Raw genomic sequence first — 23,137 nt, 5'->3', positions numbered from 1 at the left:
CAATGGTGCATAAATCAGATCTCATTATCAAATCTTCTTATCACACGATACCCTGAGAATTCAAGTCTTCGAACTTCTCAGTTCCAGACAAACGCAATAACCGCCAATTGGGCGAATGAAATAGGAAGGCGTTCCACATATTCTGAACAGCACAGAGATTTTCAGAGATTCATTGTAGGGAAAATACGAGGAATTTGGAGTAGGCTCGTCTACGCATATTATGCTAGTATATTCTTTCACTAAAGGCCTATATTCAAATGACTCCATAGTATACACCATTGGATGGCCTAAAGGGAGGTGTACAGAGATACATTAGTATTGTGATTAAATCGCAAAGTTAAAAATATTATTTGGGAACGGGTTTAATTAATTCCTACAGTATATATTCTCGAACATCTTTATTGAGGTGTGAACATGCTCTAATTCCCATCTATATCCTATTTATGTTTGTTTGGATGTTTGTTTGAAGTAGCTGTGCACAAGTGAGTAAAATTTAGATTAAAGCACTATTATGGGGGATGAAAAGGGTATAAATCCGGTTGGTTGTTGAAAACATATATTGCACATTCTACTGTCAATAGTTGTTCCTAGTTAAAATTTATTTGTTAAAAATTCTATCGTCTGTCATGTCCACGGGATGTACAATTGTCACTGTAACCGGAGGCACGGGGTATCTTGGCTCCCACATTCTCCGGGAACTTCTCAAATCTGGAGCATTCTCTCAAGTTCGCGTTCTGACGCGCCCTGAGTCAACACGATCCAATACCTCTGACGAGCTGCGAAGACTCGGCCCATCACTCGTCCCCATTGCAGACTATTCCGACCAAACCTCCCTCCGAAGCGCCCTTGCTGGGTCGGATGCAGTGGTGATTGCAATCGCACTTTGGGAAAACCGTCATTCCGGAACGGCAACCGGTGTGAAGGTGGAGCAGGCGGTGTTTGAGGCGGCCGAGGCTACTGGAGTGTAACGCTACATCCCCTCTAAATTCAGTTATGATCATCGCCGAATGCGCTACACTCCGCCTGTAAGAACTCAGAACAACGAACAAGATGGAACATTTTGTCGAGGTCAAAGCTAGCAGAATCGAGTGCACCGTCATCTACCTAGGCTTCTTCCTTGATCTAGCTTTCAGCCCCTGATTTAGATTCAATACGCAGCACGCCACTGGACCATTGTGGGCGACGGCAAGCAAAAGGTCACCTTCACCTCGTGTCGTGATATCGGACGCGTTGTCACTCAGGCTCTGCTTCACACCAAATTTGCAAACCATGAGCTCATCGTCTCCAGCGACACTCTCACAATCAACGAGGCTTGTAACGCGTTTGAGAGAGCGATCGTGCACCCTACCGAATATATCAAGTATAGATCATGTACAGAATGAAGTCTTTTCCAAATTTATAGTAATAAACTCTAAATATATCGATATGATGCTATTTTATTGAGATATTGTATATTATACAACTAGAATACCAGATTATGCGCTATTTCTTTCGATAATTATAATCTAACTTAATCTTTCATCCTCGGACATCTTTTTCTGTCTAATCCACTTTTTTACTCCAGAGCTCTGTTTGCTTCAATTCCATTGAATTCCATATCCAAATTGGCCACTTAAATATATTGCATTTGTGTTAAGCATTCTCTAATCCCACCTACCCGCTCTTCTGGAGAATGTGATAAAAAGCGAGACCTAAATTGAGAATTGAATGAGGGATAAATGTGGAGAGTATAGACATAACCGATATATAGAGTATATTAGAGAGATGGTGTAGTAAAGATAACCAGTAGCAAAATGATATAAGTCGAGAAAAGCAAAAACAATTTTGTGAAAATTTATTTATGCAACGTGAGTTTGGGGATAATAGTAGAGGTGAACAAAATGCATAATAAACTTCGCTTGCCAAAAGCGAAGTTCTCTTATACCAGGAACACCCCCAGATCATCAGGTTTCCGTAATGCTGCTTGAGTAATCAAGGACGAATATGCTAGGTTACTTCTCGCTAGGATTTGCGTAAGTCACCTCTCTGGAACATCAATTTTGAATATTCGTGTTTTTTCTCGAAGCTTTAAAATTCCGCTACGTGTTTGTGACTGTCAAAGGGTGGTGTCTTGGCAAGTCGTAGCTATCGTCCACGCAAACCATCGCTGCTCAGCTCACTCCTTTCTTACATACTTTTTTTTTTTCTCAGAGAAAAATCATATACATCTAGTTTTAGCATTTCTATGGATTTACCAGCCTGCACCATAGTATTCAAAGTTACTTACCATGAACGGATTCGGCGACTGACATTTCAGCAAGTGCCTAAGTTCGATGTATTGTTAGAAAGGGTAAGTGAAACATATTTATAATCTAAAAGCATGTCCTAGCTTGTCGTGCAAAGCCCAATAATCATTTATATTCTTACATGTCTAGATCACCAAATTACTCGGAGATCCTAGTCTCAATCTTAGTTACATTGATGAGGATAACGATGTTATATCGGTGACATGCAACCTGGATATCGAAGAGGCAATTAGGTATTTCAATCAAGGTAACGGACAAATTGTTGTTCGATTAAGTGCGTCAAGAAATGAGACCAACGAGAACACACTCGGGGATACGCAAGGTTCGAGCGTAAGCTCGGAGAAAGCCATTGCTGATTCAACTAAGGGTAAGCAATACTTTCTATGCCAAGCTCTATTTAATACATGCTACATGTTTTTTTGGTTTAATCTTATTTTTAGATTCTATTCCCCTCTCATTCTACGTCGAAAATGACGAAGCATCCTCCTCACCCAAACCAAAAATTGATCAAAAATCTTCCCCAATGGTAAACGGAACTAGTTCAAACAATGCTCCATGTCACAGTGTAGACAACGACGAGCATGCTATTGCAGAGGATATAATTGCCACCTTTCGCTCTGCCCAGACGCGTGCCCGAGATATAACCAGCACATTCCAAGACTTTTTGCGACAATTTCTACAAAATTTCGAGGAGAATTTTTCCGAATTTATGCCCACTAGGCATGATACAATGGACAGTGGACAAACGGCAGCAGAGCATAATACCAGTCATGCTCCAAGTGCTTCTGGAACGTCGCAAGCTGCTAGTGAAGAGCTTCAAATTACAATATCAGCCGCTCCCAGTAGAGTAGTACCCATCTGTGAACCGGTTAACCATTTGCATGTGGTATGCGACGGTTGCCAGAAAACTCTAAAAGGGATACGGTGGAAATGTGAGGTCTGTCCCGATTTTGATCTTTGTCAACGGTGCAAAGGGCCCGCCGGCCGAGGTACGGCTGCCCATCTCCATCCTGATAGCCATCACTTTACACCTATCCCCTACCCATACCATGACCAATCCATGCGTACACAGCGACTCTTTTACGGATCAACTTGCGATTTTTGTGAATCCTTTATCACGCAGGTGCGATACAAATGCGCCGAATGCCCCGATTTTGATTTGTGTGCACGGTGTTATCCTTTGGCGGAAACGCAACATCCAGAGCATCAATTCGTGGTCGTCGGTTTCGCCCCAAGAAAGGTAGCCGTCGCTGACACGGATGCGGTGAGGAGCAACATGGACAGAGATAGCACAACCTCTCACACCGAAGTGGTGAACGAGTTGGGGGGTGGTGATGTATTGCAGAAGCCAAACGAGGTGTTAAAGAGTTCACTCCTAATATCATCGGAATCAAGGCAACCGGATATGCTCGACCTGGATTCAAAATCCCGTCAGGTTCCCGACGTGGATCATAGTGCATTGCAAGCCGATGCACCGCGACATCACTACGAAGTGGAAGAACCCTATTATAGTGCGGCTTTCGTTAGTGATATAACCTACCCCGACGGGGCCTATGTAACGCCACACCAGTCCATAACCAAAACATGGTGCATGGAAAATGACGGCAATCGGGCTTGGCCGAATGGCACAGTTTTGCTGTGCGTAGGGGGCGACAGCATGCACCCGACCATCATTTCACCGGCAATGGCGTGGGGTAGGAACAATGGGGTGAGGTTTGTGGTACCCCCAGCAGCGCCTGGTGAGAAGGTAAATCTCGTTGCCCACTTGCGGGCCCCCGATATCCCTGGACGATACACCTCCTTTTGGCGTCTCGTGGCACCCGATGGGACTCGATTTGGACATCGCGTGTGGTGCGATATTACGGTGAAACAAGCAGAAGAAACGTCATCAGAGCAGGCACCTGAAATGGAATCCGCTACTAGAGAAAAGGCGGACGAGATCTGGGAGCCGCTTCAAGCGGAACACCGTCAAGGAGAGGTCTTGGAAGGGTCGTCGATGATCTTCCCCGTCATTCATTATGGTGAAGCGGAGCACAGTTTGGAGGAGCCCTCTTTGATTCACCTGGATGAGGAGACGACCTCGCAGGTAAAAACTCAAAATGGAGGGCTCGAGCGTGATGGGGACGACTCGAGCTCGTTCCAGATGAGCTTTGGGAGTGAAGTGGTTTCAGTCGCGACCTCTGACATCTCCACCCCGGCCGTGTCGAGCCCCCGGGGCTCGGTGTTCGGGGCAGCGTTCGTGGACTGTGAAGATCTCGAGGAGAATGAGCGGGAGGGGGACGAATATGTCCTGGTGGAGGAGACGGCCCAGGATAAGGAGAACGCGGATCTGTACAAACCTGATACGGAAGAGAGCGTAACAAGTGAGGACGAAAAAAGCGGGACAGGGGGAGAGAGCACGGATACAATCCGACCGGGAGCAGAATCTACCGATACCGCTTCGCATCATTCCGCGGAACAAACCCGTGAACAGGTTCTCCCAGTAGCAACCTCAACTCCACCACAGGAAACCCCCACTCCTCAACCAATGCCGCTACAGCAGGCTACTACTGCCGTTGCTCCTCCTACCCAGCTCAGAAGTGCTGAAACGCCCCTTCACCTGCGTCGCCTATACCCCCATGAGAATCAAGTGCGTAGTCTCTATGAGATGGGTTTTCGCAACCGGGAGCTGAACCGGCATTTGCTGGAGGCCTACAACGGAGACTTTGAGAGCGTGCTGCAAGAGCTTCTGGAGACCCAATTTACCGGATGAGTGGGGATGTATCTCGCCAGTTCTTATCTAATCTAACCAATGCATCCACTAACGGATTTCTTTTTTTTTTTTTTCACTTGACGCTTTAGCGTGCTTGTTTATCTCATATGTATTGACCTACATGATTCATATAGGACTATGTAATTTGGTCCCTACTTTTTAGGGTATTTTGTAGAACTTTTTACCAGTAGTATAAGATTATATAAATATAAATATATATATGTATATGTGTGTATATTGTATGAATTTTCTCGCACACATGAAAATGGCACATAATAAGCAAAAATAGCGAGGTAGGTCAAGGTGATATATTTTGGATACGGGAGGGGAGAGAACGAATTTGCATTATCATTTTGGCTGGACACGCCTTGTTGTACCGCGAGGAGGTGGGGGAAGGAGTGGTGGCACTGCAGCGGATTCCTCCGATGCGGGAGGTTTGGATCGATTCATGGGGGTTTTCTATAGGAGACCCATCATGTTAGAGCAAGCTAGAGAAGAAACGGAAAGGAAAGCAAAAAGGGGTTCGATCCTCACCCCGCCTATGCTAATGCTTATGGTTTGACCCTCTTTCAAGCTGTAGTCCTTTTTCGGCACGGGATTTGCAACGTCAGCTGCCTTTCTCTCGGCAGCTTCTTGCTCCGCCTTGACGTGTCTATTCATCAACTACCCCGGTTAGTCGAGATGGACGTCAGGATTTCAAAGCCATGCGACATTACTTGACATGATCTTGCAATGCCACATTGAAATCAAAAGCCTCTGTCCTCTCGCGAAAGCCCATGCCTATGAAAGCTTTCCTGCCTTCATTGACCACCCTCAACACGAAATATCTGCTCGAGTCCAAGACGGCTTCCACGGCTCCTTCATCATCGTAGGGGCAAACGGCAAACAGTTCGCCGGTGGTGGAATCTTCAAGGCGTATATAGGCGTTCTGGGCAGAAGTCACAATACGAAGGCGCCCCTTCCAGAGTGGGCTCTCCATATCGCCCCACTCTGCGGCGCGGTAGCCACGACTAGACATGCGCGAGGGGATTTTATACACTACACAAGATGATCATGATACTTAAGATGGTTGGCTCATCTTGAAACCAATCAAGTACAAATGTAAAACACGCATTCTACCATAGCATTCCCGTATTACCAGCAGGACACTTTCAATGTTATCATCCATGTTCGTCAATGGGAGCGCACAGAGGGGTCGAACTCGATCAAACTGAAAGTGTGGATGGCCCAATGCTTTATTCAAATTTCTAAATGAAATAGTTCTTCAGAGTTGCGTAAGCCACCCAATCTCTATATCTATTTGCACTCAACGATGAAGAAACCTATCGACGTGGGGGAGAAGACAACGAAAGAAAGGAAATTTGAACACACACTCTCGAACACAAAATTGGACAGTGAAGCACCCAATATATGGGGGAGATTAAAAACAAATAGTTAGATATAATAAATAAAAAAAATGTATAGAGACATTGGAACATATTAACAGAGAATTTGGTTGCATTCCACCCTCCCCCTCGATTTCCCAAAATTAACAGCGTAGAAAAAATCAGATAAGCCTTCGTCTAAATACAATAAATAGTTAAATAAACGAACGGCCACAACAACGAATAATAATGGAGTGTTCACCGCTCTCTATGTGAATCTTGCATGTTCTCAGGATCCCATCCAGGCGGTCTATAGCTTGCATCCTCATAGCGCGTCGGGGAAAGCTGTGGATGGGGCTGCTGCTGGGGCGGCGGAGGTTGTGGAGGGCTCGAAGACAGGAGTGGTGGAGGCGGAAACAGGCGAGTTGGTTTTGGGATAAGGATGGGTGGTTCCTCCGCGGGGGGTCTCGTCGAGCCTAGTTCCTCGTGAGCAGAGGCCCGTCTATATTGGGGTGGTTGAGAGTACGGATGCCGGTGGTGCTGGGTTAATAGGTTGCCGGGAGAAGGCAGCTCTATTCTGGCCATGGGCTGGGACGCAAGCGGGGGAAGATGATCGGGAGTGTGCGGATGCGGCCTAATTGTGGGAGAGGGTGCCAGCCGCGGGATAACGGGCGAGGCGGGGGAGTTTGAGGAAGACGAGGGAGAGGAGATGGAGGATGCGTTGGATGTATGGCGGGCATGGGACCATTGCAGAGTTTGAATTGTGGGTGCAGAGGTCACTGGCGGGTTTGGCTCTTTCCTCGTCGAGGGTGAAGGAGTGGCCGACGCCTCCTTCGCAGCCCGGGAATCCTTGGTGGATTTGGTTGGAGACTTACTCAATTTGTCATGCTTCTAAAACCGAACCGGATCGGGTGTCCATTAGCAAAGAGAGGGAAGGTTGTCTAGTTTAAAAAGGGTGTTTGTATATTTACCTGGGACCTTGCGCGACTGGTAATGGTTGGCGAGTTATAGGGTGCAAAGCGCGTGAAGTATATTCTACTCAGTGGGCCAGTTGAGGCGGTGGATTGCGGCCGAGGGTTTTCTGGCCCAGGCTGCTCAATATGCCAAGTGGTTTCAACCGGCGTTGAGGTTAACGGAGTATGACGCTCCTCGCTGGATGTCTTCCTCACATGTTGCCGAGGGTGAAGGGAGGGGGTTGGGGCGGTCGGCGCCGGTTTCACCTGCATTATTGGTTGGGCCCAACAAGGCTGCGATGAGGCTGGCGGTGGCTCCGCGACGTTGTAGGAATTCAGATTCAGCGCGTGTTCTAACTCGAGAATTCGGCTTCGCATGGCGCGAAACATGTACAGACTGAAGTTGGAGGGCTCCTCGTCAATAGAGAATTTGGCTATCCATTGAAGAGTTGCGAGATTAGCATGCTGAGCGTGCTAGGGCCAGCCTCCTATTCGGCTCGCGAGGAGACCATGATGTCAACCTACCTCCGTCGGGCAATGGCAAGATATGGCGCATGTCTTCTGAGGAGGATGGATGAAGAGCCGGAGGGGATATGGAAGAGCGCAGGTCAGGGTTAGGGAGATAAACGTCTGGACACGCAAATATATGGGCATGGTTAATAAGGGGCCACACAAACAAAAACAAATAGGCAAGACTAGGCATGCATGCGATGTGTCGAGACAATTAGAACACAGCTCGCATCATGCCAATGCGACATGGCCATTTACCCGAGGAATGCAGCGGTTCACTCTTAACGGTAGTTATAGGCGGAGAGGTATGGACGGGATTCGAGAAGTGGGAATCGCCCTCGTGATGCTCCATATAATCATAGGTGTCACTAGCAAGGGTCGGGTTAATAATGGAAAACGCTAATAGCAAATGGAGATCATCAACAGAAAACAGAAGGCGGGGAAGCCGAAAATAAAGAGGGGGAGGAGTAAAATAGGAAAGCAAGCTGCTAATGTGAAGGGAGGACAGCGATTAGAAATAGCCTAAAGGGTTAGAAAAAAAGTATATTCTAGCCGACCGCGCTCTGAAGGGGCCGCTTCTGGATTTAGAAATATAAAGCGAAACGTCCAGCCAACTAAGGTAAGCCAGACGGGTAAAAAAGCCTATTAATTAATTTTGACTCTACAGCCAGCCAGCGGGCCAGGCCACCGTTTGGCGGTGCGCAGTGGGGCCGGGCATGGCTGGTGAGCACAACCTGGTGGTGCGGTGGGAGGCAGCTGGAGCAAGCTTCGTTCTTTTTTCCCATATGTGTCAACCAGGGGCGATCGCCCAATGGTTTCTGGCCTTCCCGCGGATTCCCTTTCCGTAGCCGGCTCCAGGTAACTCAACCGTGTCGTGAAACCAGATCCAAGCTCTGGTGGGACAAAAGGCGTGTGCTGCGCCGCGGCTCCGACCTTGTCCCTGGCCATCAGAGGCCGCGTGTGGGAATCGTGCCAAATCGAGGCCGGGGATGGGGGATGCTAACTGCTAGGTTTCGAAGGAAATTAAACCTTAAGACTTGGGAATCCTTTTCATTGTTACTGCTGGCCCGGCCGAAACCGTCGGGTAAAAGAAAAGCTTTGGGATAGCGCGCGCTTGATACTTAATGCCGCCGGACGATTGCTAAGTGTTTGTTCACAACGGCCTGTCCAACCTTAACCTCGCTTAGCAAAGACACGGCCGAGATGAATGCGAGACTGAGGCCACAGGGAAACGTGCCTGCCCCTGCCCCCCTCCCCCTTCCCGTTAGAGTTCGCGCGGGAGCACGCTCGTGGCCGGAGGCACTCGTTCCTGTGGACACTTGCGCCGGGCTTCGTCACAAGCCATGCCACGGTGGAGGGGGGGACGGGTTCCCTGCTGAGCACAACCGAGGCAATCGATTGCGTCGAAGCGGCCATCGTGTCTCTGGCGACAGCCTTGACGCACGACCCTGGTGTTGCACGGCAACCCCGAACACGCATGGTGTATGGTTCCTTTCCCCCCCACCCCTCATTTGAGTTACCCAGAAACGAGACTGCTTAGGAAATCCCCTTAGTAACCTCAAACAGGAAGGGTCTCAAATCAGATCTCAAGCTTAGTATTTTATTATTTGTAAATTTGAAACTCAAGTTTGATATCCCAAACAAGAATGGATATGGAAACAATTAGCGAAATGGGAATAAATAGCAATGAAATTGGGGGGAGGTATGACGTTGCGCTGGCTACCACTTCGTCTCGGAAAACAGCACGGGCAAAATGACCACACAAGCGGTCCATAGTGCTGCGCCTGCGCGCACAAACGTGGCAGGAACCTCGCTCCACTCCACCTGCCGGAACATCAGCCGAATTCCATGGAAAGCCACGCAGAAGAAGTGATACACCAGATTGAGTGGGCTGGGGTTTAGCCCAGAGAGGGCCCCCACCGGCCCGTCCTGATACGGCCCTGGGCCCTGGTTCAGGTAGTCGAAGCACCCCTCCTGGAGCACCCGCATCGTGGCGTTGTCGTTGGCCGAAAACAAGTCGTAAAGTGCCTGCGCGAGCACGTTGATGACGCAGTTGTGAAGCTTTCGTCTCCAGTGCCAAACTTGGGCCTGGGCCAAGACGGTGGCTCGGTCGTCGAGGGACACCCCCGCCAGCAGCTCTCGCAATAGGACAACATCGTTGAATGCACACGACATGCCTCCACCCGTCAGCGGATGCCTCATGTTCATGGCATCTCCAAGCAGCAGCACACCCGGATGGCTATTGATCGAAGGCGGAAGCCAGCTATTCGGCATGGATCGGATACGCTCGGTTTCAACATGGGCGAGGAATTTGTCGCGCACGGAGGGGGGTAATTGAGGAGCGACCACGGAGATGAGGTGTTCTTTAAGAGCACCGGAGCTTGCGCTAGGGAGCTTGCCGGGGATGTCGATGAGAATGCGGGTTTCATTAGGTCCTATCTGATAGAGTAGCACGGGGCCAGGTTTGCTCAAAACCACGTGGCCGTGTTGGGGCTTCGGAAGGGGGCAATCCTTTATTACAAAGCTAGAGTGCGAAGTATTATTAGGGGACTCTGTCCTGTGGTGTGTGAAGAAGGAAGAAATCTGGAAGCATATTTACCCCACAAAGTTGGATTTGGATAATACCGGTTTTTGGATAAGATCCTTGCGGAATTTGGAGAAACAGCCATCGCATATTATGGTCAGCGGAGCATAGTACTATTCGGATGGAAGGCGTATGAATAGGTATCAGGCAAAAAGGCCTCTTTGCTATCGTTTCCATTTACTCTACCTGGATAGGGTGGGGATTCTCTCCATTTTTGACCTTGGGTGTACACTCTACCCCTATGACCGCATCTGAAGTCTCGCATCGAATCAGCTCATTGGCCGTGGCCTCTACTATTGTCACATTGGGTTCTTTCATGGCGGCCCGGCGCAAATTCATAACGAATCGCCCGTGATGAAATGAGCGCCCCTCTGCACGTGTACCATCTTTAAGTTTCGGGTAGGGGATATGGCATTCAACTCCTCGGAAGATGACATTGTAGCCATGAACTGGAATTTCTTGCATTCCGGTGAGGGTGTGCTCAAGGCCAAGCTTGGTAAGAGCTTGGACTCCAGCAGGCTGGAGAAGCTCGCCAACGATTCGGTCCGGTTCGGAGAGATCTCGCTCTATTTATTTACACGATAAGTCAGTGGATAAAAGCTGGAGCAGGAGGCCACAAGTCCATACCAATTAATAGAACTTTTCGACCATCACGGCCGAGGACACTCGCGAGTGCCGATCCGGCGATGCCTGCACCTACAATGATGATGTCGTGCTCTGATTTCTGAAATTTGAATTCATATTAATGAATTAAACATTAAATTACGGGGAAAAATGTGTGTATGTACTTTTAAGTCTGCTACACCGTTCATCGAATAAAGTAGTGGGGGGGCGGAAGGGAGGACTAGGGATGAGGGCAAGGGGTGGAAGAGAAAAAAAGACACGGAGATCTCTTGTTCTAATATCTAACAGCTTTGGTTTTTTTTTGGATTAATTTATTGGTGAATTGCTTAATCGGACGACAATTCTTCTATTTGTGATTTGTGGCGAAGTCAATTTCGGATGCTAACTTCTTTTTGCTGAAATTCGAAGGAGGGGTGATCGATAGAGGGTGATATAACTTGTGAGATGTCGAAATCGAACCCAACCCTGTCTGAACTCACCGTAATCGAACACAAAGGAAAAGAGCTACACGTAGGTGAGTAGATTTTTCCGCTCTTTTCTCACCACTTCACGATGTAAAAGGCTTTCAATCGGATCTGGTTAACGCGTCTATTTTTTACGATGATCAGGAGACTATGTCCATATAAAAAACAAATACAATCCAAACAAGCCCAATGTTGGTCATATATTCGCGTTGTGGGTGGATCAGAAGTATTGCTTGTTCCACTCCATTACAATGGGATTTTTTTTCTTTTGTTTTTTAACCATGTAAATGGTATAGGGGAAAAAAGGGTGTGCGAGTGTGTTGGTATCTCCATCCGGAGCAGACGGTGCATCGGGCAACCCAAAAATTTATGGAACATGAAGTTTTCAAGTCATCGGGTCTAGAAGACGTCCCTATTTCAGAAGTTCTGGATCAATGTTACGTGCTTCCTGTTCGTGATTATATTCGTGGTCATCCTAAAGGTGCTCCTCCAGATGCTGCTGTTTATGTATGCGAATCGCGCTACGTAGAACCCCAGAAGCACTTTACCAAAATCAAAAATTGGGCGGCTTCTATGCCTGAGGGCGTGAAAGAATTAGAAATAGAGCCTTTAGAAACCCCTCGACAGATTCGAAAGGTCCATAGCACGTTAGTAGAACAAGAAAAAGAAAAAGAGAAGGTGAGGGATCAAGGACGATCTCCGTCCGCACCCTCGACACCAGGTGCTAGTGGCGTGGATAATCGGGGCGGCCTTCCATCCGGTGGGCTCTCCGAGGCCATCGGAGGGATGGCATCTCCCACCAAGCAGGCACAAGCGCGTAAAGAAGCAATGAGGCTACCTTTTGTGTGCTCCTATGGAAAGGAGAGAGGTGTGCCCTGCAACCGATCGTTCGCCACTTCAAAGGAATTACAAGTGCACCTCTCCTCTCATCTTTCAACGAGAACTCCTAGGACACCTCTTCCCCAACAGCAACAACAGCAACCATATCCGCATCTGCAACCGCAACAGCAGCAATACCCTCCACAACCACACCTCCCGCAACCACAGCCACATCTAAGACTGACCATGTCGTCCCAGCCAGTCCCAACTCCACAGCCATCACTTCCTCAAGCGCAACCACCGATGGGATTTCCTCAACTCTCTCAGAATATAGGTACTCACACTTTGTTCCGCCATTCCAATCTTATGAATCCTGTTGCCTAATGAAGCCTCTACATTTGCATTGGGTAGTGAATCGATTTAGACACACTTCTGACGGGCAGCTGATGTGGTTTGCTGCTCCGCCTCTGGACGTCGTCCCACTTACTAAACCAAAGCTCTCGGAGGATTATTTAGCAAAGCGAGAAGAGCTTGCAGAGCGCCGTAACAAGCGAAAAGCAATGTCAGAATTGGTGGATCCACTCTGGGAATCTTGGCGAGAGGAGGAGAGGCGGGCACTCTTGGAAAGCAAAAAGGGCAAAAGGGTGGAGAGCGAAATGATCATCCAAGGTTTGAATGGTGAGTCTTTGTGAATCCAAATTTCTTTACGACTAGAAAAGTTGTTCATTTATTTTTCACCTTGCAGAGCTTACAAAGGAGCTTGGCGGAAATCCGGATGATGCTTTAGTGGAATTATGATCACTTCCTTAAGCCATTGTAATTTAGCATATAACACATTAAATTTAATTTTTCACCCGATGTTGATATTCACCCTCTCCGCCGAAACGAAAGCTGCGGAGAGGTCAAATTTAAGAAACGTTCGAAATGTTGAATTCAAATTCAGAAAAATTTCAAACGACTGCTGTAGTTTAATGTATCGGGAGGAATAAAAAAATTAAATAGGCCATCCTTCCCACATTATTGTGAAATCACCTAGGGGAAATGTCGACTGCTTCGGGTGGACATGATTCCCTAGCAAGGATACTAGGGGACCTGAAGAGTCGGTATGTATGCGTTTGTTTTTTGGGTTCTGATTATGTTTCGATGATCTTGATGCATCCCTTTTAGAAATGAGAAAGTTCGCCGACGCGCAGGCGAAGAATTGCGGGAGCACGTAAGCATCTTTCGAAAAGGATGGACATTTTAATGATTCTAATAACTTCCTCTCCTTTCTTTGGAAGGTGGTGTCGGTCTTGCGTGAGAGCAGCACGGAAGGCTATGTTAAATTCACTAATGATATCAACAGCAGGGTATTCAATTTGATAAATAGTCCCGATGTTCAGGACAAGATTGCGGGCGTGGTGGCTATTGGTAAGTTCAGCGCTCTTTTGCTTGTTTGTCACATTGGATGCCAGGAAAAATGATGCGTGTTGCCCTAAAGATAAATTGCTCGAATTCTGCGATGACAACTCATCCATGGTTACGCGTTTTGCAAACTATTTACGAATGGTCGTACCTAGTAATGATCCGCAGCTGATGCAAATTGGCGCCAAAACGATCGGTTAGTGAAGGCGAGCTAGAAGTTCTTTTAATGTGATCCTCAATATTATAACATTACATAGGCTCACTTGCGATTATTAATTCTACCCTAACCTCCGAGATTGTTGAATTTGAGATTAAGCGTGCTTTCGAGTATTTGCAAGGTATCCCCCTTTTTTGCATAGATGCCTGAATTTTCCGTGTATTTAGTATGATGTACTGATTTCATCCTGCTTAGTTGATGTATCCTCCACTATCCTCACCACTGGGGACCGTAATGAATATCGCCACCACGGGGCTGTTCTTATCCTTCGTGAGCTTGCTTTGAAAGCACCCACCCAGTTTTATGCCTACATCCCACAATTTCTTGAACATATTTGGGTTGCGCTGCGAGAATCAAAACAGAATATCCGAGAATCGGCAGCGGATGCACTGAGCGCATGTTTGCATATATTGTTCCAGCGAGACACCCCGTCCAAAGTACAGCTGTACAAAAAAATTCTGGAGGAGGCCCAGAAAGGGCTACGGCTTAATACCGTTGATGCAATACATGGGTCACTGCTTGTATATAAGGAGGTGCTACAACATGCTGGGATGGTGAGTATCTGGATGCATGCCTGAATGTGATGTGCCGTTGCCTGACCTATCCATCGAAATGGTTCCCTCTAGTTTGCAAGGGATATGTATGGTGAAATTTGCGAGACCGCGCTCCGCTACAAGGAGCACCGCGATCAGCTAGTGCGCCGCACCGTAACTCTCTTGATCCCAACCCTTGCAGCCTACAATACCCAAACGTTTGTTGACCTGTACTTACACCGTTGCATGTCTTATCTGCTGGGCCAACTGAAAAAAGAGCGCGACCGGTCCGCGGCATTTATAGCAATCGGAAAAGTGACCATGGAGGTGGGAAGCAACATCTCGCAGTATTTGGAACCCATCGTTGCGAATATAAGAGAGGGGCTTGCGGGAGCCGGGGTTGGAGGCGGAAAGAGTGGAGTTCGGAAGGCAAGAGATAGTGACACCCCCATTTTCCAGTGCGTGAGCATGCTTGCGCGGGCGGTGGGGCCTGCCCTCACCAAGTTCATGCACGAGATACTGGATCTGATATTTGCGTGTGGACTGAATGAGCCATTAAGCATTGCACTAGTCGATTTGGCAAGAGAAATCCCTCCATTATTGCCAACCATACAAGGTAAATATTAGTTTCAATGAAACGAAGCTTCCCCTATTCACCCGCAACCTCCACTTTTAGATCGACTACTGGAGATGCTATCGATGGTGCTGAGTGGACAGCCATATCGCTCCTCGACCATTCCCATGACCCCTGTTACACCGAGCGTACCCACCCAATTGCGGGAAATGCAGGCACTTGAGCAAAAGGACTTAGACACTATCAACCAAGCCCTTTATATACTTGCCACCTTTGATTTCCGAGGTTTAGCTATATTATCAAAAAAAAAACGGCTCGGTTGCTCATTGTTTTTTAATTTTGATGGTGTATAGACCGCGGGCTGGAAGAGTTTGTCCGGGATTGTGTGGTCCCTTATCTCGAGGATGATTCGATAGACATACGAAAATCGGCGGCGCTTGCATGCTGCCATTTATTACGAAGTGATAACACCGCCATTTTCGAGAGGGATTATGCAAACTATGTGGTCGAGGAAGTGTTGGAAAAACTTTTAGCTGTAGGGATTTCCGATCCAGGTACGTGGTCAGATCCTATATGGGGCAAATCTCGTTGATATGACATTTCCAATTCATCTTCGGTCCCTTTTCCTGCCTTTTAGACCCAACCATTCGGCTGTCTGTTCTCACTTCACTGGACGAATCTTTCGACGCATATCTTGCCGAACCCGACAAGGTGCGATCTCTCTTTATAGCACTCAACGATGAGGTATTTCCGATACGGGAACAGGCCATCGGCATCATTGGGCGCCTTAGCTCGCATAACCCCGCGTTTGTGATGCCATCCCTCCGAAAAACCCTGGTGCAATTGCTTACCGAGGTCCAATGCTCAACGACCAATAAAAATAAAGAGGAGGCTCTGCGGCTACTTGCAAAGTTGGCATCGAATGGGCAGCGCCTGATACAGCCCTACTTGCAGCCAATTGTGAATGTGCTGCTACCTCGGGTCTCGGGTCAGAGTCCGGGGGTGACGACGGGGGTGTTGACAGTGCTGTGCGAACTTGCTAAAGCGGGCGGGGAAAAGCTAGCGGAGCATTTGGATCTGCTGATTCCATTGCTAATTGAAATGCTACAAGACCAAAGCCCCACCTCCTCGATGAAACGAGAAAAAGCCCTCAAGATGCTGGGACAACTAGCTAGCAGCACAGGGTTCGTGATTGAGCCGTACACTCGCTATCCTAATCTGCTTCCGACGCTGGTCAAAATTTTGCGACAAGAACAGGATCGGAATATCCGGAGGGAGACTATCAAGCTCATTGGGGTATTGGGGGCGCTCGACCCTTATCGGCACAAAGTTAGTAGCTTTATTCGTTTCCATTACAATTTGGCGTGGTTGACAGTGGTATTGTGTGGTATTAATACACACTCTTCTTTAGGTATCCTTCGTTGCGAATTTTGACGAGAAGAGCGAATTAAAGGCTGGTAGCGCCGAAGTAGGCCCTTTGATGCAGGGTACCTGCACCACGGCGGACGAGTTTTACCCCACGATAGCAGTGGGTGCCCTCAGCAAGATTTTGCGCGATTCCTCCCTTAGCACTTATCATTCTCGCGCCGTGGAGGCGATCACCTATATCTTCAAATTCCTTGGCACGAAGTCCTGTTTGCCTTTTATACCCAGTGTTTTACCTCCTCTCCTGGGCATAATGCGTACTTGCCAGTCCGCTATGCTCGAGTTCTATTTCAAACAGCTGAGCAGCCTTGTGGTGACGATGCGCCAGCATGTGCAGGCATATGCACGGGATATTTTCACGGTGGTAGAGGAGCTTTGGCGTAGTGCTGGAACCAACATCCAAATAATGATGTTGGGGCTCGTGGAGACGATCTCGCTGGCCCTCGAAGGCGAGTTCAAGGTGTATCTCTCCAAGCTCCTGCCCTATCTACTCCAAGTGTGCGACACGGATCAGACAGAACGTCGCCAACTGACCCACAGGGTTCTCCACACATTGGTCGTCCTGGGCACCAGCCTGGAAGAGTACATGCACCTGGTTCTTCCAGTGGTGGTGCGGTTATTCGAACGCAATGAGACCCCCCTATCTCTTCGAAAAGCGGCCATTGTAACGGTCGGGCAGCTCTGTCGGAAGATGATTGTCACAGATTACGCCTCCCGAATCATCCATCCGCTGGCGCGCATTATCGCCACCAGTCCGACTGAATTAAAGATGTCAGCCATGGACACGCTGTGTGCACTTGTCTTTCAGCTGGGTTCAGATTATGCCATCTTCATCCCCATGGTCAACAAGATCCTGGTCCAACAACGCGTGCAGCACTCGACCTACGATATTCTGGTGTCGAAGCTGCTTAAGGGAGAGCCTCTGCCTCAGGGTCTGGGAAGCGCGTCTGAGGAGCGGTTGAACGAATTGGAGGATGCCTCGGGTGGTGATATGGGGGGGGTCAAGGGTTTGCTGGTAAATCAGCAGCATTTGAGAAAGGCGTGGGAGACTTCCCAGCGGTTCACTAAGGAGGACTGGCACGAGTGGATGCGACGCCTGAGCGCTGAGCTGCTCAAAGAATCCCCCTCGCAAGCGCTGCGAGCATGCTCACGGTTGGCGGGCGCCTATTCTCCGTTGGCAAAAGAGCTCTTTAATGCGGCTTTTTCAGCCTGCTGGTCTGAGCTTTACGTCGAGTACCAGGTAACGATTTGAGCAATTTTGCAAAGATCATCAAACGACCCCATTTTCATTTTTTTTAACTCTCACTTTTAGAGCGAACTTGTCCAGGCCATTGAGACAGCCTTGCTGGCCCCCAACATTCCGAACGAAATCGTACAGCAGCTTCTTAACTTGGCTGAGTTCATGGAGCACGATGAAAAATCCCTTGGCATCAAGAACAACACGCTTGCCGAGTATGCTCTGCGTTGTCATGCGTATGCCAAGGCACTACACTACAAAGAACTCGAGTTCCTCACAGACCCCACGAAACAGAGCACAATTGAAGACCTTATGAACATCAACCAGAAACTTCAACAACTTGATGCCGCGATGGGCCTGCTCGCATACGGCAAAAAGCTTCATGACATTAACTTGAAGGAGACTTGGTACGAAAAGCTCGAACACTGGGATGTGGCGCTGGAGGCCTACGAGCAAAAGCAGCGACAGAGCCCACAGAATTTTGACGCTACCCTTGGACGGATGCGGTGTCTCCACGCCCTTGGAGAATGGGAAACGCTCGCCCAACTCTCGCGAGACCTATGGTGTAATGGAGACGACAAACGGCGCCGGGAAATTGCGCCCTTTGCTGCCGCAGCCGCATGGGGAAACGGGCAATGGGATTTGATGAACGAATACATCACGGCCATCAAGCCGGGCTCGACCGACTATCTCTTCTTCTGCGCAATTCTGGCGTTGCACCGTGACCAATTCGAACAAGCGGTCGAGTTTGTGAATCGAACAAGAGATTCCATTGATTCAAACTTGACGACTCTATTAGCGGAAAGCTACAATCGGGCATACCTGTACGTTGTTGGCTACCTTCTACGCATCAACTAACACTATGCTGATTTTGTTTTTGTCTTCTCTTATCCTCTGTAGAGTGGTAGTGCGGACTCAGCTGCTCTCCGAGCTCGAGGAAATTATCTCCTATAAACAGTTTGTTGACCAGCCAGATCGTCAGGCATCCATTCGCAGAACATGGATGAAACGCCTTAGGGGATGTCAACGAAGTGTCGATGTTTGGCAGCGAATCCTCAAGGTTAGAATGCTGGTTGCCCAACCTCATAGTGACGTCGAGACCTGGATCAAGTTTGCGAATCTTTGCCGCAAAGTGGGCAGGTTTTCGATTGCGGAGAAAACCCTAGTGCGATTGTGCGGAGGAGAGTCGGCCATACTTGAAGATGCAGTAAGTCCATCATCCGTGGTTCAACTAAAGGTGGACATGACGAATTCATTGTAACCCCCTACCATAGTATTCGACCAATGTTCCCCCTCAAGTCGTATATGCCCGCCTCAAGTACATGTGGGCAATAGGCGCACGCGAAAAGGCCCTCAATATCCTCCAAGATTACACAACGCTGCTCTCGCAAACCCTCAAGGTTGCTCCTGCCAACGGCAGCGTGTATAAGGCGCTGCTCGAGCCTCATTCAATTTCGAATATGCCCAGCCCCGAAGAGTGCACTCGCCTACTGGCCCGATGCTATTTGAAGCAAGGCGAGTGGCAGATAGTGCTGCACGACGAGCTCGATGATGAAATTATCCCCAAGGTTTTACACTCGCTCTCCCTCGCGACCCAACATGATCCCAACTGGTACAAAGCTTGGCACACCTGGGCCCTGGCAAACTTTGAAGTGATCAAGTACTATGAAAAGAGCGGGACCTCATTTTTGCCAAACATGCTGGCACAGCATATCGTCCCGGCTGTGCGAGGTACCTAGTAGAATGGATCATTTCGTCGATCCCGCAATTCCCTCATCGCTTTCTCTACCAATTTTGATAGGATTTTTCCGCTCTATTGCACTCTCAAAAGGCAGCTCCCTACAGGACACACTACGCTTGCTCACCCTTTGGTTCAGTTACGGCTATCAGCAAGACGTCTACAATGCGATTGCCGAGGGGTTCAACACAGTCAGCGTCGACACTTGGCTCCAAGTCATTCCTCAGCTCATTGCTCGCATTCATGCTCCCGAAGCGAATGTCCGTCGCCTCATACTCCAACTGCTCTCGGAGGTCGGCCAGGCGCACCCACAAGCCCTCCTCTACTCCCTCATGGTTGCGAGTAAGTCGCTGAACCAGATGCGGCGCAGTGCAGCTCTTGCCATCATGGATAAGATGCGCGGGCATTGTCCACTCTTGGTGGAGCAAGCCCTCCTGGTGAGCCAAGAATTGATTAGAGTCGCTATCTTGTGGCATGAGCTGTGGCACGAGGGGCTTGAGGAAGCGTCGCGGCAATATTTCGGAAACCACAGTGTCGAGGGCATGTTTTCCACCTTGGACCCGCTACATAAAATGTTGGAGAGAGTAAATCGTCAATCGCATCTTCATTATCCATCCAAGAGGATACTAATTGTTAATCGAAATTGTGCGTATTCGATTCTAGGGCCCGGAAACATTAAGCGAGATTGCATTTAGCCAGTCTTGCGGACGCGACCTACAAGAAGCCCAGGACTGGTGTTCACGCTACAAAAGGACACACGACGTCAATGATCTTAACCAAGCGTGGGACCTTTATTATCAAGTACTTTTAGCTCCAAACGTGTAGAGTGTGGAGAGCTCATTTTGGCTTTTAATTTTAGGTTTTCAAGCGCACAGGCAAACTACTACAGCAGTTGAACTCACTCGAGCTGCAGTACGTCTCACCCCAGTTGGAGCAAGCTCGCAACCTGGAGCTTGCCGTCCCGGGAACCTACCGGGGGGGCGAGCCTGCCGTGAAAATTGCCTCTTTTCACCATGTGCTGAACGTAATAACCTCGAAACAACGGCCGCGTAAACTTACTGTAATGGGAACGGATGGACAACAATACCAATATCTGCTGAAAGGTGAAGGATAGGAGCTCTTTCTAACTGGCTTTCTACAGCCTAACATAGAGAACACGTGTGCGTGTATTTTTTATTTTATTAGGCCATGAGGATCTGCGGCTGGATGAACGCGTGATGCAGCTGTTTGGGCTGGTGAACGCCCTTCTTACGAATGACCCGGAAACCCATCGGCGTCACCTACAAATTGTTCGGTACGCTGCCATACCGCTCTCGCCCAATTCTGGTCTTCTCGGCTGGGTGCCCAACACTGACACTCTGCACGCCCTCATCCGGGAATACCGTGAGAGCCGGTCTATCCTTCTCAACTGTGAGCATCGTCTTATGCTCCAGATGGCACCCGACTACGACAATCTCACTCTCCTGCAAAAGGTGGAGGTATTTGAACATGCGATGGAGAATACAACTGGCCAGGACCTATACCACATACTCTGGCTACGTAGCAGGAGCTCTGAAGCATGGCTAGAGCGGCGGACAAACTATACTCGTTCGTTGGCGGTGATGTCCATGGTGGGCTACATTCTCGGATTGGGCGACCGGCATCCATCGAACCTGATGCTGGAGCGGACCACGGGACGCGTGGTTCATATTGACTTTGGCGACTGTTTTGAAGGTAAAGCATAGACATTTCTGTGGCGTTTTCATACGCAATAATCTAATCCATCCGCGGGGGGGGGGGGGGATGAATTGTCGATTTTCAGTTGCCATGAACCGTGAGAAGCTGCCAGAACGGGTGCCGTTCCGGCTGACTCGTATGCTTGTCAACGCAATGGAAGTGAGCGGCATTGAGGGCAGCTACCGCATCACCAGCGAGCACGTGATGCGCGTGTTGCGCGAAAACAAGGAGAGTCTTATGGCCGTGCTGGAGGCGTTCGTGTATGATCCCCTATTGAATTTCCGGCTGTTTATGCCAAACGCCGAGAAACAAAAAGGTAGGCCTTCTTTCAAAACCCCTATGCCCCGGCTGCATCTTAATTCTCACTATTTTTTTTCATTTTGCCAATGATGTAAAGGGCGGGCAGAGAATGAGCCGAATTCCCAGAAGGAAAGGGCCAATGACGACGAAGAGGAGGCTCAGCAGAACGTGCGTGATAGTCGAAAGTTGCAGGGGCTAGAGAGCGAGGCTATCAATATGGGTAAATGGAGGCTATGGGATGGAAAGGGTGTATGGTATATTGATTGGTTTCGATGGTTAATTAGAGCTAGACGAGGGCAAGAACCAGCGTGCTGTTGCTGTCATACACCGAGTGTCCAACAAGCTAACAGGTAATCCATCCAACATTCTGTTTCATATTCATTTCCTTCTCTAACACACGCCTTGATGCTCTCATACACAGGTCGAGACTTCAATCCGGCGGTGGCATTGGATGTTTCAGCGCAAGTGGAGAAACTAATTCAACAGGCAAGTTCCATCGACAATCTGTGTCAGAGCTACGTTGGATGGTAAGATCGTTTATTATGGCGTTCTTCATTCTCGTATACTGAACTTTGGCTGTTCCATACAGGTGCGCATTCTGGTAGTATTATACAAAATTTATATTTTCCTTTGCTAGCTTTTTCCTTTTGTAATTTATATCTGCGGTCTTGTTTTTTTTATTTCTTTGGATAAACTTTCTTCATTCACTAGCGGTAACAAACATATCTATCAAGATAACAAGTGTAGACTGTAAAGAAGGACTCTTTAGCTCATCAAGAGAAAGACGTGCAAATCAAGTCTGTTGGGGAGAACCGACACGTTATCCGGGGAAGCTTCAATCCTATTTTTAACCAATATTGAAAAGTTAGAGAAATTAAAGTGACACAAACCCACAGGAACGTCAGAATGCCTCAATTGCCCTATGTAAACGTTTGCACAGCCCTTCACTTGCTTTTTTTTGATCAGTCTTGGGTCTTAATTACGGAGAAAAGGCTGTGATAAAATGAATCAGTTACATAAAACATAAAGGATGGTTAAGAGAGTAAAGTTATGTGGGATAATAGGGTGGAAGCAACGTTGCTCTTTATGCATTAATACACTATATGAAAAAATAAATATTGGATGGCTATGAAGTTAAATGTTCGAAAGACAAAAAAGAATCAAAGAAAAACGCCACCCTTGACTTACTTGATTCATCAGCTGTATTGATCATGAATACACAGAGCGGTGGCTCCCAAAGCAATATGCATGTTTGCTTAGCCTACACATACAATGGTTTATCGCTCTGAGCGCTAGATTTTTGAAGGCCTGTAAAAGATAAGCCCTCGGAATCATTCAACGCGTTATGAACCTTGTCATATCTGTTGCGCACTGCGGATGACAATAGGGCCGCCATAACGGTGCAGCCCTATTCGTATTACTGGATTAATATTGCCGGATGGCTATCACGAGAAACTTGGAAAGTGTCAAGTGGTTACACTCGAGCGAGTGTAACTATTCCCATCCCATATAATTCGAGTAACCAACGATAGAGAGCTACGTTTCCTCGGAATGCTGCGCACCACTTGAGCATGAGGGGAAGGGGCACAGGGGACTGGCCTCAGCTTGGCAGCTCCTCATGTAACAAGCAAAGGTGAA

General features: G+C 48.3%; 9 protein-coding genes across 9 annotated transcripts; 6 read left to right on the top strand and 3 right to left on the bottom strand.

Annotated features, from left to right (window-relative positions):
• Positions 1-626: 626 nt before the first annotated feature.
• On the top strand, positions 627-968 carry VTP21DRAFT_11700 (uncharacterized protein; the record flags this gene model as incomplete). Its single annotated transcript, XM_069391174.1, has 1 exon — positions 627-968. One exon carries the CDS (start codon positions 627-629, stop codon positions 966-968), a length of 342 nt encoding a protein of 113 aa, XP_069252331.1.
• Positions 969-1,050: 82 nt separating this feature from the next.
• VTP21DRAFT_11699 (uncharacterized protein) lies at positions 1,051-1,382 on the top strand (the record flags this gene model as incomplete). The annotated part of the gene is made up of 2 exons (XM_069391171.1): positions 1,051-1,068; positions 1,146-1,382. The coding sequence occupies 2 exons, from the start codon at positions 1,051-1,053 to the stop codon at positions 1,380-1,382; spliced, it is 255 nt and encodes an 84-aa protein (XP_069252330.1).
• An 842-nt stretch (positions 1,383-2,224) lies between these two features.
• Positions 2,225-5,037, top strand: VTP21DRAFT_11698 (uncharacterized protein; the record flags this gene model as incomplete). The annotated part of the gene is made up of 3 exons (XM_069391170.1): positions 2,225-2,329; positions 2,415-2,652; positions 2,726-5,037. The coding sequence occupies 3 exons, from the start codon at positions 2,225-2,227 to the stop codon at positions 5,035-5,037; spliced, it is 2,655 nt and encodes an 884-aa protein (XP_069252329.1).
• Positions 5,038-5,385: 348 nt separating this feature from the next.
• VTP21DRAFT_11697 (uncharacterized protein) lies at positions 5,386-6,205 on the bottom strand (the record flags this gene model as incomplete). Its single annotated transcript, XM_069391169.1, has 4 exons — positions 5,386-5,496; positions 5,572-5,689; positions 5,754-6,075; positions 6,157-6,205. The coding sequence occupies 4 exons, from the start codon at positions 6,203-6,205 to the stop codon at positions 5,386-5,388; spliced, it is 600 nt and encodes a 199-aa protein (XP_069252328.1).
• A 454-nt stretch (positions 6,206-6,659) lies between these two features.
• On the bottom strand, positions 6,660-8,812 carry VTP21DRAFT_11696 (uncharacterized protein; the record flags this gene model as incomplete). Its single annotated transcript, XM_069391168.1, has 5 exons — positions 6,660-7,292; positions 7,373-7,788; positions 7,880-7,984; positions 8,123-8,263; positions 8,530-8,812. The coding sequence occupies 5 exons, from the start codon at positions 8,810-8,812 to the stop codon at positions 6,660-6,662; spliced, it is 1,578 nt and encodes a 525-aa protein (XP_069252327.1).
• Positions 8,813-9,067: 255 nt separating this feature from the next.
• On the top strand, positions 9,068-9,379 carry VTP21DRAFT_11695 (uncharacterized protein; the record flags this gene model as incomplete). Its single annotated transcript, XM_069391167.1, has 1 exon — positions 9,068-9,379. One exon carries the CDS (start codon positions 9,068-9,070, stop codon positions 9,377-9,379), a length of 312 nt encoding a protein of 103 aa, XP_069252326.1.
• Positions 9,380-9,583: 204 nt separating this feature from the next.
• Positions 9,584-11,260, bottom strand: VTP21DRAFT_11694 (uncharacterized protein; the record flags this gene model as incomplete). The annotated part of the gene is made up of 5 exons (XM_069391166.1): positions 9,584-10,388; positions 10,464-10,561; positions 10,635-11,014; positions 11,076-11,172; positions 11,237-11,260. The coding sequence occupies 5 exons, from the start codon at positions 11,258-11,260 to the stop codon at positions 9,584-9,586; spliced, it is 1,404 nt and encodes a 467-aa protein (XP_069252325.1).
• A 256-nt stretch (positions 11,261-11,516) lies between these two features.
• On the top strand, positions 11,517-13,153 carry VTP21DRAFT_11693 (uncharacterized protein; the record flags this gene model as incomplete). Its single annotated transcript, XM_069391165.1, has 5 exons — positions 11,517-11,586; positions 11,681-11,762; positions 11,833-12,689; positions 12,767-13,033; positions 13,101-13,153. 5 exons carry the CDS (start codon positions 11,517-11,519, stop codon positions 13,151-13,153), a joined length of 1,329 nt encoding a protein of 442 aa, XP_069252324.1.
• A 243-nt stretch (positions 13,154-13,396) lies between these two features.
• Positions 13,397-22,104, top strand: VTP21DRAFT_11692 (uncharacterized protein; the record flags this gene model as incomplete). The annotated part of the gene is made up of 23 exons (XM_069391164.1): positions 13,397-13,458; positions 13,523-13,568; positions 13,636-13,765; positions 13,836-13,955; positions 14,017-14,097; positions 14,172-14,530; positions 14,603-15,125; positions 15,186-15,368; positions 15,437-15,637; positions 15,721-16,412; positions 16,495-17,748; positions 17,821-18,569; positions 18,646-18,952; positions 19,020-19,476; positions 19,547-20,067; positions 20,147-20,284; positions 20,343-20,586; positions 20,669-21,196; positions 21,285-21,515; positions 21,597-21,719; positions 21,784-21,849; positions 21,921-22,026; positions 22,089-22,104. The coding sequence occupies 23 exons, from the start codon at positions 13,397-13,399 to the stop codon at positions 22,102-22,104; spliced, it is 7,137 nt and encodes a 2,378-aa protein (XP_069252323.1).
• Between the last annotated feature and the right edge of the window lie 1,033 nt (positions 22,105-23,137).

This window comes from Calcarisporiella thermophila, assembly GCF_041956535.1.
Source record: "Calcarisporiella thermophila strain CBS 279.70 unplaced genomic scaffold VTP21scaffold_9, whole genome shotgun sequence".
NCBI classification, from domain to species: domain Eukaryota; kingdom Fungi; phylum Calcarisporiellomycota; class Calcarisporiellomycetes; order Calcarisporiellales; family Calcarisporiellaceae; genus Calcarisporiella; species Calcarisporiella thermophila.
This window is presented reverse-complemented; position numbering and strand designations above follow the sequence as displayed.